Source organism: Lontra canadensis, unplaced genomic scaffold, assembly GCF_010015895.1.
Source record: "Lontra canadensis isolate GAN:19392208 unplaced genomic scaffold, GSC_riverotter_1.0 scaffold1, whole genome shotgun sequence".
Taxonomy (NCBI): Eukaryota; Metazoa; Chordata; class Mammalia; order Carnivora; family Mustelidae; genus Lontra; species Lontra canadensis.
In genome coordinates, this window is record NW_022630995.1 from 103,506,829 (window position 1) to 103,524,015 (window position 17,187).

At 36.3% G+C, this 17,187-nt stretch overlaps 1 protein-coding gene across 2 annotated transcripts in view; it reads left to right on the forward strand.

Annotated features, from left to right (window-relative positions):
• Nucleotides 1-17,187, forward strand: part of MANBA (mannosidase beta) — a 121,067-nt gene that overhangs the window by 84,410 nt on the left and 19,470 nt on the right. Inside the window, exons 12-13 of one of the 2 annotated variants that reach the window (XM_032860840.1) lie at nucleotides 6,131-6,349; nucleotides 14,152-14,316. In XM_032860840.1, coding sequence (XP_032716731.1) covers nucleotides 6,131-6,349; nucleotides 14,152-14,316 — 384 coding nt within the window. The remainder of the gene's footprint in view (nucleotides 1-6,130; nucleotides 6,350-14,151; nucleotides 14,317-17,187) is intronic. The other variant, XM_032860849.1, reaches the window with a different exon arrangement.

A 17,187-nucleotide genomic window follows, 5' to 3' on the forward strand; every position in this document is an offset into this window, starting at 1 on the left:
GACTTTCAGTGCTCTGTTGGGTGGAAGTTGACATCCTGGTCTTGTTCCTGACCTTAGAAGTTTTGAGTTTTTCACCACTGAGTATGATGTTAACTGTGGCCTTGTCCTATATGGCCTTTACTATGTTGAGGTATGTTTCCTCTGTAACCACTTTGTTGAGACAATAAATGGATGCTGAATTTTGTCAGACACTTGTACTGCACTTGTTCATGTGAGCATATGATTTTTAAACTTCATTTTATTAATGTGGTGTATCATGTTGATTGACTTGCCAGGGTTGAACCATCTTACATCCCTGGAATAAATTCCACTTGATCATGGTATATGGTTTTTTTTTTTTTTTTTTTTTACTTATATGAACTTGGTTTATTAGTATTTTGTTGAGAACTTCTGCATCTGTGTTCATCGAGGATATTGGCCTGTAATTTTCTTCTGGTGACCCTATTTGGTTTTGGTATCAGGGTAATGGTTGTCTTGTAAAATGAATTTGGAAGTTTTCCCTCCTCTTCTTTTTTTCACAAGAGTTTGAGAAGGACTGGTATTAATTCTTCTTTGAATATTTGGTTGAATTTACCGGTGAAGTTGTCTGGTCCTGGATTTTTGTTTGTTGGGAGATTTTTGACTATTGATTCAATCTCCTTACTAGTTAATTGGTCTGTTCACCTTTTCTATTTATTCATGATTCAGTCTTGGAAAGTTGTATGTTTTTAAGAATTTATCCATTTCTTCTAGGTTGCTCAATTTTTTTTGTGTATAGTTGTTCATAGTAGTCTCTTACAATTCTTTGTATTTCTGAGATATCATTTATAACATCTTTTTCATTTCTGATTTTGAGTCCTCTCTCTTTCTTTTCCTAATAAGCAAGTCTGGCTAAATTAGGTTTGTTGGTTTTGTTTATTTATTTATTAATTTTTTAAAGGAACCAGTTCTTCGTTTCAATGATCTTTTTTATTGTCTTTTAAGTCTCTATTCCATTTATTTCTGCTCTGGGCTTTGTTATTTCCTTCCTTCTGCTAACTTGGGGCCATGTTTGTTCTTCTTTTTCTAGTTTAATAAGATGTTAAGTTAGGTTCTTTATTTGACATTTTTCGTCTTTCTTGAAATGGTCATTTATCTCTGATCTTTCCTCTTAAACTGCTTTTGCTGCATCTCCTAAGTTTTGGTATGTTGTATTTTCCATTTTCATTTGTCAAGGTATTTTTCAATTTCTCTTTTAATTTCTTTGTTGATCCATTGTTTGTTCAGTAGCATATTCCTTAATCTTCATGTATTTATGAGTTTTCCAGCCTTCTTCTCCTAATTGGTTTCTAGTTCCATACCCGTGGGGTCCAAAAATATGTTTGAGTGATTTCAGTCTTCTTAAATTTGTTAGACTTGATTTATGGCCTAACTGGTGATCTCTCTCAGAGAGTGTTCCATGTGTACCTGAGAAGAATGTGTATTCTATTGCTCTTGGATGGTATGTACTGTGTCTGTCTGTAAAGTTTATTTGGTCTAATGTGTCATTTAAAATTCTGTAATTATAAATGCTAAAGCAGAACTTGATATATATGACTATGTTGATATGTGAAATAAGGAGAAAGGGAAAGGAAAGAGCTTGTTCCCAACTCTACCATAGAGCCCTTCCTTTATGGTGGTTCTTTTTCATCACTACTTTTTAATAGGCATATTATACTAGTATTTGCTACATACACATTGTATGATAATATAAGTTAACTTTTTTTGATAGGGAGAGGAAGCAGCATTTGTTTTTGTACTAATGCCTTCGAAGGATAAAACTTTTAAAAACTTTAATGTTCAACGTGTGATTTAATAATCTGATTGTCCTTATATTTTTTATCTCTAATTAGATATTTTAAATATTTAGGTATATCCTGAAGCAGTTTGAAAAGGGAAAAGAATAGTATGTGATTTTGGCACCCAAATATGTATAGTTTATGGCATTATTCATTTATGTGAAGACATTTCAGTGAGAATTCATGAAAAAACTTAGGTTCAGATTTTTAGCTTATCTGATATGCTTAGTCATGTATCATGAAGAATTTTTCTATACACAACCTATGATGGTATAAGCTTTAATTAATATTTATAAAACATTTATTTCATAATCTTTTTACTGATAGTGTTGGTATTACATTTTTCATATCTGATGGATTTAAGAAATGGATTTTAATACTTGAGCATTTTCATTTCACAGTTCAGTGGTTAAGTGAGAAGGAGGCACATAGCCCCACAATGATGCAAAGAGGTTAGAAAGTCACTTCCTAGAAACAGCTTTATATTATGGAAATGAGAACATGAATTTCAGTGAAATTTAACCATGTCTTCCACACATGAGTTCTCTATCTTTTACTCTAGTCCTATGAAGTAGGTACTGTTATTTTCCCCATTTTATAGAAGAGACTGTTGAGGCTTAGATCTGTCCAAAAATAATAAGATTCTGATTTGAGATTTAAACTCAAGTCATTCTGACTCAATATCCTCTATTATTTCCTTTTTTTCTCCTGCTATGCCTTTTATTCCCATGACCTATACATGCCATAATGGGGACCCTGTATCTCCCATTCCCCCTTTGCCAATTTTGCCTAGCTGCTGACCCATCCACCTCTGACAAACGTCAGTTTATTCTATGTATTTATAGGTCTGATTCTGCTTTTTGTTTGTCTATTCTTTTGTTTTTGTTTTTGTTTTAGATTACACTTGTGAGTAAAATCATATAATATTTGTGTTTCTCAGTCTGAACTTATTTCACTTACCATAATATCCTCTAGGTGCATCCATCCATAGTATCCTCAAGGTCCATCTCAAATGACACAATGTCATCTTTTTATGGCTGTGCCATATTCCATTATATAATGGAATATATATAATAGAATTATATATATATATATATATATATATATAAAATGGGATATATATAATGGGATATATATAATGGAATATATATAATGGAATATATATGTATGTGTGTGTGTGTGTGTGTATATATGCGTGCCACATCTTCCTTATCCATTTCTCTATTGATGGACACTTAGATTGCTTCAATATATTGATTGTTGTAAATAACATTGCAATAAACACAGAAGTATACGTGTCTTTTTGAATTAGTGTGTTCATTTTCTTCGTGTAAATACCTGTAGTAGAATTATTGGATTATATGCTATTTCTGTTTTTAATTTTTCAAAGCACTTCCATACTGTTTTCCACTGTGGCCACACCACTTTGCATTCCTACCAACAGTGCACAAGGGTTCCCCTTTTTCCATATCCTCACCAGCACTTGTTGTTTCTTGTGTTTTTGGTTTTAGCCATTCTGATAGATATAAAGTGATATTTTAGTTTTGACTTGCATTTTCCTGATGACAAGTGGTGTTGAGGATCTTTTCATATGTCCATTGGATATCTTTATGTCTTTTTGGGAAAAATTTTATTTAAGTCCTCTGCCCATTTTTTAATTGAATTATTCGGGGTTTGGTACTGAGTTGTACATGTTCTTGATATATGTGTGTGTGCGTGTGTGTGTGTGTGCGCGTGTGCGCGCGCGCTGCTGGTAGTTTCCTTTGCTGTGTAAATCTTTTTACTTTGGTGTTATCCAAATAATTTATTTTTGCTTTTGTTTTTCTTGCGTGAAGGGACCTATAAAGAAAAATGATCCTATGGCCAATGTCAGAGAAATTACTGCCTGTGTTTTTATGGTTTTTAGGTCTTCATGATTTCAGACCTCACATTTGGGTCTTTAATCCATTTTGAGTTTATTTTTGTTTATGATATTAAAGAGTGATACAGTTTCATTCTTTTGCATGTAGCTGTCCATTTCTCCCAGCACCATTTATTGAGGAGAACATCTTTTCCCATTGTATATTCTTGCCTCCTTTGTCACAGATTAAATGACCATATAATCAGTGGTTTATTTTGGGCTCTCCATTCTATGCCACTGATCTGTGTATCTGTTTTTATGCCAGTACCATACTGTATTGATTACTACTGCTGTGTAGTATATCTTGAGACCTGGAACTTTGACATCTCCAAGCTTTGTTTTTCTTTTTCAAGATTGCTTTGACTATTTGGGGTCTTCTCTGATTTCATACAAATTTTAGTATTATTTATTCTATTTTTGTAAAAAACGCTGTTGGTATTTTGATAGGGATTGCACTGAATCTGTGGATTGCTTTGAGTAGTATGGACATTCGAATAATACTGGTTCTTCCAGCCCACAACCTGGGATATCTTTCCATTTGTTTGGGTCATCTTCAGTTTCTTTCATCAGTGTTTTATAGTATTCAGAGTAGAGGTCTTTCATCTCTTTGGTTAAGTTTATACCTAGGTATTTTATTCTTTTTGGTGCATTTATAAAGGGTGTTGTTTTAAAATTTCTCCTTCTTGGGGTGCTTGGGTGGCTCAGTTGATTAAGCGGCTGCCTTCTCCACTCTGGTCATGATTCCGGTTTCTGGGATCAAGCCCCACATCAGGCTCCCTGCTTAGCAGGGAGCTGGCTTCTCCCTCTCCCACTCTCCCTGCTTGTGTTCTCTCTCTCGCTGTGTCTCTCTCTGTCGAATAAATAAATAAATCTTAAAAAAGGAAAAACAGTGTATATATTTAAAAAATTATCTTCCTGCTAGTTTGTTTTTAGTGTGTAGAAATACTACTTATTTCTGGGTATTAGTTTTATATCCTGCACCTTAGCCTCTAATTCTTAAGCACTGGACCTGTGTTTCTTAAGTAGAGGCGAGTTTGTCCTCCAAGGGACAGGAGCACATTTGGCCATGTCTGTAGACATTTTTTGGTGTGTGTACAGGGTACTACTAGCATCTAGTGGGTAGAGACCAGGGATGCTGCTAAACATTACGTCTCCCCTTGCTCCCTTTTTCTGGTCACCACTGCACAAAATTTATCAAGTGCAGAATGTCAGTAGTGCCAAGGATGAGAAATTCTGCAGTAGACTGTACACTACCCATGTTGGTAGAAGGTAATGTAGAGGCACGGCATTCTTGAAAAAGATTGGGAGCAGGTACTGAGGAGTAAGCTGTATTAATTACAAAAGGATATAAAGGATTGGTGAATAGCAGGTGCTGGTGGTTGTTGAATGCAGAAGGTTAATGGTTCTATTATTTTTCTGCAGTCACTTGGCATCCTGGAACTTGACAGTGTTTTTTTAAAAAGTAGATGATCTGACATAAACAGACATTTCTCCAAAGACAACATGCAGACAGCCAACAGACACATGAAAAGGTGGTCAACATCACTCACCATCAGGAAAATGCAGATCAAACTATAGTGAGATATCACCTCACACCTGTCAGAACGGCTAAAATAAAAAACACAAGAAACAACAGATGTTGGGGAGGATGCAGAGAAAGGGGAACCCTTGGGCACTATTGGTGGGAATGCAAACTGGTGCAACTTCTGTGGAAAACAGTATGGAGTTTCCTCAGAAGGTCAAAAACAGACCTGACTATCTAGTAATCACACTACTGGGTATCTACCCCTATAATACAAAACACTAATTCAAAGGGATATATGCACCCTGTGTTTATAGCAGCATTATTTACAATAGCCAAATTAAGGAAACAGCCCAATGTCCATGACAGATGAATTGGTAAAGATGATGTGGTGTGTGTGTGTGTGTGTGTGTGTGTGTGTGTGTGTGTCTATGGTATATACAATGGAATATTACTCGGCCATAAAAAAGAAAGGAATCTTGCCGTTTACACTGATATGGGTGGAGCTAGAGAGTATATTGCTAAGTGAATTAAGTCAGTCAGAGAAAGACAAATACCGTTATGATTTCACTCATATGTGGAATTTAAGAAAAAAATAAGCAGAGGAAAAAAAAAGAAAAAGAGAGAAACCAAGAAATAGACTCTTAATTATAGAGAACAAGCTGATGATTACCAGAGGGAGGTGGGTGAGGGGGATGGGTGAGATAGGTGATAAGGATTAAGGAGGATACTTGTCATGTTGAGCACTGGGTGAGGATGAAAGTGTTGCATCAGTATATTGTACACCTGAAGCTAATGTTAACACTGTATGTTAACTATATTGGAATTAAAATAAACACTTAATAAAAAAGTGAATGATTTGTACTTTACTGGGTGAAAATGTCTTTTAAATCATTTTATTTCTGGACTCAGGAAGACAAGACTCGTCCTTTTATCATATCCAGCCCTACAAATGGGGCCGAATCTGTTAAAGAAGGCTGGCTCTCTGTCAACCCATATGACAATAATTTTGGTGATGTACATTTTTATGACTATACCAGTGATTGCTGGGATTGGAAAGTTTTCCCAAAAGCTCGATTTGTATCTGAATATGGATATCAGTCCTGGCCTTCCTTCAGTACATTAAAAAAGGTAAGCCACTTTTGATTTCCCAGTGATTCAGAATGGTAGGTGATGAGCATAGGTCATTTTCAACAGAGGTTCAGAAAGCCAAATGAGACAAGATTGGGCGCGTTCGGGGTGGTATGGCCATAGACAGTCTAATGAAATGTGCTTAGTATTTAAATGAAAGTTGAGGAAGATCATAGAAGAGAACTTTTTTCTTTAAAGTTTGGGGAGCTAAATTTCTTGTAGTCATCAATTTGAGGATTATAAGTTTTCGATACTACTTTGAATTATGTTCCTTCACTTACATTTATAAAAATTGAATGGGAACCAGTGGTTGCTTAAGCCTGACTTCTTATCATGCATGAAAGTAATTCTCACTTGCTACTTTCTGTATATCCTACAACTTTTTTCACTTACAGATATTCAGAACTGGATGGTTTGCTACAGTAAGAGAAATGAATGTGATAAGTAAAGTTTTATCTAATGTTATCAGGTCGAATTATTTCTTTTTTTTTTTGTCTCCTCCCCTTCGTCTTCTGTTTCCTCCTCCCCTTCCTCCTCCTTTTTCTTTCATGTTGCTGTATCTGACTTTCACTATGGCATTTCACTTTCTTTGTTCTTACAGATTCAGTTTCATAGGCAGATTTTATTTCAGAGTTGTATGTGTTCCTAATTGAGATACAATTCACTGACCATACAATCCACCCATTTAAACACTTTCAGGGTTTTTGGTATATTCACAGAGTTGTGCAGCCATCACCATGACCTAGTTTTTTTTTTTTTTTTCTTAAGATTTTATTTATTAACCATGACCTAGTTTTAGAGCATTTTCATCACTCCAAAGAAACTCTGTACCCAAATTACTCCCCACTCTCTCAGTTCCTCCCACCCCGGCTCTAGGCACCACTAATCTGCTTTATGTGTATATACATTTGCCTTTTATGAACAATTCATATATTAGAATCATAAGATATGTGATTTTTTTTAGGCTGCCTTCTTTCACTCAGCATAAAGTTTTCATGATTCGTCCATGTTCTGTCATGTAGTAGTTTGTCATTTTTTTAAATTGCTGAATAATATTCCATCGTGTGGATATACTACATTTTTTTTTTTAAAAGATTTTATTTATTTATTTGACAGACAGAGATCACAAGCAGACGGAGAGTCAGGCAGAGAGAGAGAGGGAAGCAAGCAGGCTTCTCGCTGAGCAGAGAGCCCGATGCGGGACTCGATCCCAGGACCCTGAGATCATGACCCGAGCTGAAGGCAGCGGCTTAACCCACTGAGCCACCCAGGCGCCCCGGATATACTACATTTTGTTTATCCATTCATCAGTTGATGTACATTGTGTATTCCCACTTTTTGGCCAATATGAATAATAATAGCTGCTGTGAATATTTGTATACATTTTATTTTTGTGAACAATGTCTTCAGTTCTATTAAGTATACACTTAGAAGTGGAATTGCTGGGCCATATGGTAACTGTAGGTTTAACATTCCAAGAACTGCCAAACTATTTCCCATAGTTTGCAAACACTGCACCATTTTACATTACCACCAGGAAATGTATGAAGGTTCCAATTTCTCTACATCTTTGTCAACACTAATTTTCCCTTTTTGTGTTTTTTAACATTTCCCTGGAGATTAGCATTTACAGAAAATTTACTTTTTTTCATGGCTAATGATGTTGAGCTTCTTTTCATGTGCTTTTTCGCCATTTGTATATTTTCCTTAGAGAAATGTCTGTTCAAAAACCCTTTGCCTATTTTTTAATTTGGGTTGTCTTTTTGTTATTGAATTGTGCCAGTGTTTATAGCAGCAGTGTCTGCAGTAGCCAAAACAATGAAAGAACCCAGATGTCCATCAACAAATAGAGGGATGAAGAAGATGTGGTATATATATACAATGAAATACTCCTCAGCCATCAAAAAGAATGAAATCTTGCCATTTGCAATGATGTGGATAGAATTAGACTACATTACGCTATGTGAAATAAGTCAGTCAGAGAAAGACATACCATATGATTTCACTCATATGAAATTTAAGAAATAAAACAGATGAACAGAAGGGGAAGGGAAGAAAAAATAAAATAAGATAAAAGGAGAAAGGGAGGCAAACCATAAGGAACTCTTAACTATAGGGAACAGACAGGGTTGCTGGAGGGTAGGTGCTGGGGGGACAGGGTAACTGGGTGATGGGCATTAAGGAGGGCACTCGATGTAATGAGCACCGGCTCCATACATATGCAGCTGATGAATCACTAAATTCTACCCCTGAAACTAATAATACACTATATGTTAACTAAATTGAATTTAAATTAAAAAAAAATTTTAAAGAGTTATACATATATTCTGGATTTTTTTTTAAATCAGATCTATGTTTTGCAAATATTTTTTCCTAATTTGTGTGTTTTCTTTTTACTTAGTTGATGGTGTCATTTTTTAAAATTTATTTTTAAATATTTTATTTATTTATTTGACAGACAGAGATCACAAGTAGGCAGAGAGGCAGGCAGAGAGAGAGGAGGAAGCAGGCTCCCTGCGGAGCAGAGAACCTGATGTGGGGCTCCATCCCAGGACCCTGGCATCATGACCTGAGCCGAAGGCAGAGGCTTTAACCCACTGAGCCACCCAGGCACCCTGATGGTGTCATTTAAACCACAAAAGCTTTAATTTTTTTTTTTTTTTAAGAATTTTTACTTATTCATTAGAGTTAGAGAGAGTACAAGCAGGGAGAGGGGCAGTGGGAGAAGAGGAAGCAGGCTCCCTCCTGAGCAAGAAGCCCGATGTGGGGCTCAATCCCAGAACCCTGGGAGCCCTGGGATCAGAACCGGAGTCAAAGGCGGTTGGTTAACTGACTGAGCCACCCAGGTGCCCCAGAAGTTTTAAATTTTGATGAAGTCCTTATCGGTCTTCTCTTTTATCTCTTGTGCTTTTGCTATTGTAGCTAAGTAACCATTTTCTAACCTAAGATCACAAAGGTTTACTCCTGTATTGTCTTCTAGTTTTAGCTCTTAATTTTAGATCTGTGATCTATTTTGAGATAATTAAGTGTCCAGGTTCATTTTTTTTTTTTTTTTGCATCTGGATATCTAGTTACCCAGACATCATTTATTGAAAGCATTATTCTTTCCCCCATTGATTTTCTTGACCCCTTTGTCAGAATCAATTAACCATAAATGTTAAGGTTTATTTCTGGATTCTCAATTTGTTTCCATTGATCTGCCTGTCTATTTTATGCCAGTATGCACTGTCATCATTACTTACAGCTTTGGAGTGAGTTTTGAAAGCAGGAAGTGTGAGTTCACTAACTTTGTTCCTCTTTTCAAGATTGTTTTGACTGTTCTGGGTGCCTTCATTTACATATCAATTTTAGGATCACCTTGGGAGTTCCTGCACAAAAGTCCACTCGGATTTTGATAGGGATTGTGTTGAATCAGTAGATTAGTTTGCAGAAGTATTACCATTTTAACAATAAGATGTTTTCTGATCCATGAACATGTGATGTCTTCTTTCACTATTTTGTAGTCTCATTTTACAAAATTTATACTTCTTCGGTTAAATTTGTTCCCAAGTATTTTATTCTTTTTGTAAGTAGAATTATTTTCTTAATTTATTTTCACATTGTTCATTAGTAGTATATAAAGAGACAGTTGATTTTTGTAGATTGAACATATATTCTGCAACGTTGCAGAACTTATTTATTAGCTTTAATAGTTTTTGTGAATCCTCTGTGTTTTTCTATATTTAAGAGCATGTCATCTGCAGATAGAATTAGTTCTGCTTTTTCCTTTTCAATGTGCATGCCTTTTATTAACTTTTGTAGGCTAATTGCCCTGGCTAAAACCTCTAGTACAATGTAGAATAGAAATGGTGAGAACAGATCCCTTTTCTTAGGGAGAAAGCTTTTAGTCTTTTACTGTTTATAAGATGTTAACGGTAGGTTTTTCTTTTCTTTTCTTTTCTTTTCTTTTTTTTTTTAAGATTTTTACTTATTCATTCGACAGAGATCACAAGTAGGCAGAGAGGCAGGCAGAGAGAGAGGGAGGAAGCAGGTTCCCCGCTGAGCAGAAAGCCCGATGCGAGGCTGGATCCCAGGATGCTGAGACCATGACCTGAGCCGAAGGCAGAAGCTTAACCCACTGAGCCACCCAGGTGCCCCGACTGTAGGTTTTTCATATATGGCTTTTATCAGGTTGAGGAAGTTCCCTTTTATCCCTAGTTGGTTGAGTGCTTATATCATAAAAGGGTGTTGGATTCTGTCAAATGCTCTTTTTCTGCATCTGCTGAAATAATCATGTACCTGGGGACCCCTGGGTGGCTCAGTCTGTTAAGTGTCCAACTCTTGATTTTGGCTCAAATCATGATCTCAGGTTATGGGCTGGAGGCCTGCTTTGAACTCTGCACTCATCACAGAGTCTGCTTGAAATTCTTTGTCTCCCTCCGCCCCTCCCCAACTCATATATGCAGGTGCGCTCTCTTAAAATAAATATGAACTTTTAAGAAAGTCATAAAAATAATCATGTACTTGTAGTTTTTGTTTCCCCTCCCCTGTTACTTGTGTAAAGTAATCACAAAAAAATTTTAAGACAGTTTCAAAATCTTCCTCAATTTTACCACCTGAACCCAACTATTTTTGCTTCCACACAATGCAGTTATATTGTGTTTTTAACTTTATTTTTTTAAAGATTTTATTTATTTACTTGAGAGAGCATTAGAGAGAGAGTATGCGCAGGGACAGAGGGAGAGAGAGAAGCAGACTCCCTGCTGAGCAGGGAAGGTGATGTGGGACTTGATCCTAGCACCCTGAGGTCATGACCTGAGCCAAAGGCAGATGCTTAACCACTGAGCCACCCAGGCAGCCCTATATTTTTAACTTTAATAAGTAATGTCATAACCTTAGATCTACCCCTTGTTTTCTTTCTTTTTTTTTTTTTTTTTAGCACTCCTATATTATAAGGTGGATTTTTTAGGAATATTTTTGTTTCAAAATGAAGGAGGATGGAGTTGAGTATCCTGACTCAGGTAGGAATAGGTGTTAGAATGGGAAGGAAGGAATGAAAGAAGCAAAAATATTTACTGAGCAGGTGCTCTTTACCAGAGACCCATTGTTTCATTTAGCAATGATCTACTCCCTCCCCCAACCCTTTGATTGAGGTCTGGAAGGAAATCAAGGTACTAGAGCGTGAGAGTTCCATCATTATCCCCAGATAACAAGTAGGATATCTGGATTCAAGCTTACTGTCTAACACAGAAGCTGAATCATTTTCATTTCACATTTTTGGGAGGGATGAGTGTTATAAATTGCTAAACCTTTTTCTTAAATCTATTAGCCTTTCTGTTTACCTTCTGAAAATAATGCAGTTGCCGTGTTTTTGTGAAATGCCTGATGATGTTTAAGGATACAAAACACTGTGTTTTAACATCGGGAAAGGTGAAGCTAAGTTCTGTCTGTACTATTCATTATGAAGCCTTGATTTAACCATTGCTCTTTTTTGAACTACATTGCTTAGTTGAGGATTTGGATTAGGTAATTGGGAAAATGAAAGAAACCAAAAGAATAACTTTACATAAAACTTAGGTTTTTAGTTAGAGGTTTTTTCCCCCCATATATTTAACAAAAATATTAAAATGTCCCTTTCTAGTTTAGGATGCATTACTTCTTTGTCAAATAATCGTATTTTCTTTTTCAAAAAATTTTATTTATTTATTTGAGAGAGAGATAGCATGAGAGAGGAGAAGGTCAGAGGGAGAAGCAGACTCCCTGTGGAGCTGGGAGCCCGATGCGGGTCTCTATCCCAGGACTCCGGGATCATGACCTGAGCCGAAGGCAGTGGCATAACCAACTGAACCACCCAGGCGCCCAAAATAATCATATTTTCAATAGTCCATTATCAGTATTGCATAGTGATTAAAAGCTTGGGCTATGGAGTAAACAGATTTGGATTTTAATTCTAGAACTGCCGGGGGTGACTAGGTGACTCAGTGGGTTAAGTCTCTGCCTTCGGCTCAGGTCATGATCCCAGGTCATGATCTCATGATCCTGGGATCGAGCCCTGCATCGGGCTCTCTGCTCAGCAGGGAGCCTGCTTCTCCCTCTCTCTCTGCCTGCCTCTCTGCCTACTTGTGATCTCTCTCTGTGTGTCAAATAAATAAATAAAATCTTTAAAAAAACAGAGTGATAGTAATACTGACTTGTAGACTTGTCATGAGGATTGAGTGAGGTAATATTCTTAAAACAATTAGAGCCTTGTCTGGCACTTTCTAATTCCTACTGATAATATTTTTACAGCTGAAATTTATAAGACTCTCAAACCATGACTATCAGAAGTTAGAAAGCTTTCCACATAACAGAAGATCAAGTTTACCAGTTATGGGATACATTCATATCATTACCAGTCAAGGCTGAGAAGCCTGAAGATGTGTTTCAGGCTTTAAAAAGGAAAGGAAGGCAGGTGGTAAAGGTGTGTACATCTCAAATGTGTACAAGATGACTGTAAATACTAATACCTCTTTTAAGTAAGTAATTGAAGTAATTAGTGTTCTCTAAACTGTCTGGTGATACCAGTTTTGGAAAATACATATAATTTGGAAAAACTTTCACATCAAACATGAGTAATGTGCACTACTTACATTTTACTATAAATAAATTCATAAAGAGTAGTTTTTTCCTTTTAAGGTGATTGGTCTGTGCCTTGCATGATTCTAGGGAATTATAAGTCATATTTTATGAACAGGGATTAATATTTTTAATTTTTAAGGATTTCTGAGTGTGCGGTAGATTGTTTTTCAAAGCCTTTGTATAACCTGCATTAAACTGATGTTTTCAGGTGTAGATAGCAGTTGTCTTACATCTTTTTCAAATGCTAAAATGGCATTAAATCATAGACCTAGAAGCCAGAATGATTGTCTATTTTTCTCTAAACTTACACTACTAATATGTGTGTGGTATTTTTGTTTGTTTGTTTGTTTTTACCTTGACCTGATGATAGCTTCTCAAAGAGATGACAGATCGTATAAATTGTGCCTGGCTCTAAAAAAAGATTTACTGTTAGGGGGAAAGAGTATCATTGTTTGGTTTTTGTCTTCAACTATATCAAAATTAAACATCTATATATATCAAATATATTTAGTAGTAATTGAGAAACAAATAAGCAAGTGCTAAGCATTTACTGTCTTAGTAGTCATATTTTATTCCTGTCAAAGAATTGACAGTTTTAACAGATTACTGTTTTTAGTCCATTATTCTTTTTTGACAATTTATTTACTTGAATAGATAAAATGACATTTAAAAATGAGCACGATGAATGTTCTAAACACAGGAATAATATTTTGATAAGATAAGAATTTTGATAGAAATGCCAAAGTGAGGGGTGCCTGAGTGGCTCAGTGGGTAAAGGCCTCTGCCTTTGGCTCAGATCATGATCCCAGGGTCCTGGCATTGAGCCCCTCATCAGGCTCTCTGTTCTGCAGGAAGCCTGCTTCCCCCTCTCTCTCTGCCTGCTTCTCTGCCTACTTGTGATCTCTGTCAAATAAATAAATAAAATCTTAAAAAAAAAGAAAAGAAAAATGCCAAAGTGAAACTTTCTAGGTTTGAGTAAGGGAAGGTATAGGTGCCAAATTCTGGTTTTGTGATTCAACTTTGTACAGGGCTACTCTTTCACCAATAATACGTACAAAACATCTACCATCTGTGAAATTAGAGTCGCAGAACAAACCTTGAGCTCTTTTCTCTGTGCAGAGTACTTTTTGAGTTTGTCAGAAGTGTGTGGAAAAGTAGTTTCACTCCTAACTTCCCAATTTGTACCTCCTCTTCTTTCCTCAAAGGTTTCATCTAAAGAGGACTGGTCTTACAACAGCAAATTTTCACTTCACCGACAACATCATGCAGATGGTAACAGTGAAATGCTGCATCAGGTTGAATTTCACTTCATACTCCCGGAAAGCCCAGATCCATTACAGGCGTTCAAGGATACCATATACCTTACTCAGGTAAGGCATTTTCATCCTGGAGTTCAGCAGGTTCCTGCAGTTAACGCAAGGGATCCCATAGACTCTGTAAGCCTTACGTGATGAAAAAGCATTTTATTTCACTGATTGAGGAGCATATCTTCTTCAAAATAGATAACTGATGACATGTAGTACTTGAAATAGTTAATTTTTGGCATTTGCCTCTCTTCCAGAGAACAAACAGTTCACAATGTTCTACATCAAATTGTGCATTAACATGTTCCCTAGCTCACGATCACCATACAGTGTCAGTGATTAAGACAATAGCTTTCCCCAAGGATAAAATTGAACAGTGGAACACAGTAGAGTCCAGAAACAGACTTACAGATGATATAGTTATTTGGTTGACGGCCATTTGCCACCGTAATCCCCGTGAGAAAGGTTAGTTTTTCCATTAGACGGTACGGTATCAAGTGGGTATCTTTATAGGAAAACAAGTGAACTTTGACTCCACATACAAAAATTACATACAAAAATTAATTTGATCAGTGATCAAGGAATCAACTATGAAAGGTAACAATTTTATAACCTTGGCAAAGAGTTCTTAAACAGGACATAAGAAGAACTAACTGTGAAAGAAAATAATGATAAATTGTAGACTTTTGTAAATTAAGACAGCATTAAGAGAGAGCAGAGACAAGCCACAGATTGGCAGTAGTATCTGCAAAACATGTATCTGATAAAAGATTTGTATTCAAAATAAAGAACTTCTATGAAGTAATAAGAAAAGGATATAACCTTTTAAAAAATGGACAAAAACCTTGAACAGGCACTTCATCAAAGAAGATACCCAGTGTTCAGTAAATATGTGAAATTGTGTTCAGTTTCATTCTCAATCAAGGAAATGCAAATTAAAATCATACTAGGGTATACACTACAAGGTACATAATGTCTTTTTAGCACAATGGCTAAAATTAAATAGATTGACAATGCCAACTGTTGGTGATGATGTGCGACAGCTGGAACTTGTAGACATTGTTAGTTGGAATAGAAATTTGTTTAACCACTTTGGAAAATTTTATGGCACTTTCTATCCAAGCTAAACATTTGCTTCCTCTTCAAATCAGCATTTCTACTCCAAGCTATGTACCCAAGAAAAATGAGTACATATGTCTGCCAACAGACATCTAAAATAATGTTCATACCAGCTTTATTCATAATAGCCCCAAACTGAAAACAGCCTAGATGTTCTTTAACAGAGGAATTTATAAACTACAGTGTACTTACGTCATGGAATATTCCATAGCAGTACAAAAGAATGAACTGCTGATATCAGCATAAACTTGGATGAATCTCACAAACATTGTGTTGAGCAAAAGAAACATTGAAGTTTTAGTTATAGACAAAATGAATCAGGATGATGGAGAGCAAATTAATGATCACCACTCTTGTGGAGGGGATAGTGAATTATGGTTAGACATGGGTATTAGGAGACTCTCTAGAGTGCTAAAAAAGCCTTATGTCTTGATCTGGGTGCTGGTACATGGGTGTATACACATGATAAAATTCACTGAGGTGTACACTTAAAATCTCTGCATGTTACCTTATCACCTTATTGGATTTTTTAAAAAAATTTTATTTATTCATCTGAGAGAGAGAGATGGGAGGGCACAAGCAAGGGGAGACAGGGGGAGATGGAGGAGCAGGCTCCCTGCTGAGCTGGGAGCCTGACATGGGGCTGGATCCCAGGACCCTGGAGTCACGACCTGAGCTGAAGGCAGGCTTAATGACTGAGCCACCCAGGTGCCCCTGGATTATTTTTTAAAACAGCTCTATTGTGGGGTGCCTGGGTGGCTCAGTGGGTTAAGCCGCTGCCTTTGGCTCAGGTCATGATCTCAGGGTCCTGGGATTGAGTCCCGCATCGGACTTTCTACTCAGCAGGGAGCCTGCTTCCCTCTCTCTCTCTCTCTCTGCCTGACTCTCTGTCTACTTGTGATCTCTCTCTGTCAAATAAATAAATAAAATCTTTAAAAAAAACCCCAAAAAACAAAACAGCTCTATTGAGATAAAATTGACACGCTGTAAGATTCACTCATTTTAAGTATGCAATTAAGTGATTCTTAGAATATTTACTGAGTAATGCAACTGTGACCATAACCCAATTTTAGAACATTTCTCACATCCCCAGAAGGTCCCTTGTACCCATTTGCAGTTACTCTCCTTTCTCACCTTCTGCTGCAGGTAAACACTAATCTGCTTTCTGTCTGTGTAAATTTTACTTTTCTCAATATTTCATGTAACTACAATGTGTGATGTTTTGCATCTGGCTTCTTTCACCTAGCATAATGTTTTTGAAGTGTTTCCATGTTGTAGCAAATACACGTACTTCATTCCTCTTTTTTGCTGAATAGTATCCGGTTGTAATGGATGTACCATATTTCACATATCCATTCATCTCTTGGTGCACATTTGGATTATTACAAGTTTTTGACCATTATGAATCATACCACCATGAATATTAGCATATAGATCTTTGTGTACATATCTTCATTTCCTTTGAGTTGAAATATGTACGTGAAATTGCTGAGTTATATGGTAAATTTAAATTTATGTTTAAAACTAAGAAACTATTGAGCTGAATTTTAGGTAATATTTTCTTCTTAATGTTTCCGTTTACTCTCTTTATTTGCCACTTTTATCTCATGAACCTGTGAACTATTTAACTATTTAATAGTCTACATGCGTAAGACTATTAAAGCCACGACTTATTTATCTGATGTTTTTGCCATGATTGTTTCAAGTTCAGAGAGAGAAGGCAGGAGCCTAATCCCAGTCATATGAGTTGATCTGAAATAGACTCAAAGTTTTTGTTAAACATGATCACATTTTAATTTTTGCATCTTAGCACCTAAA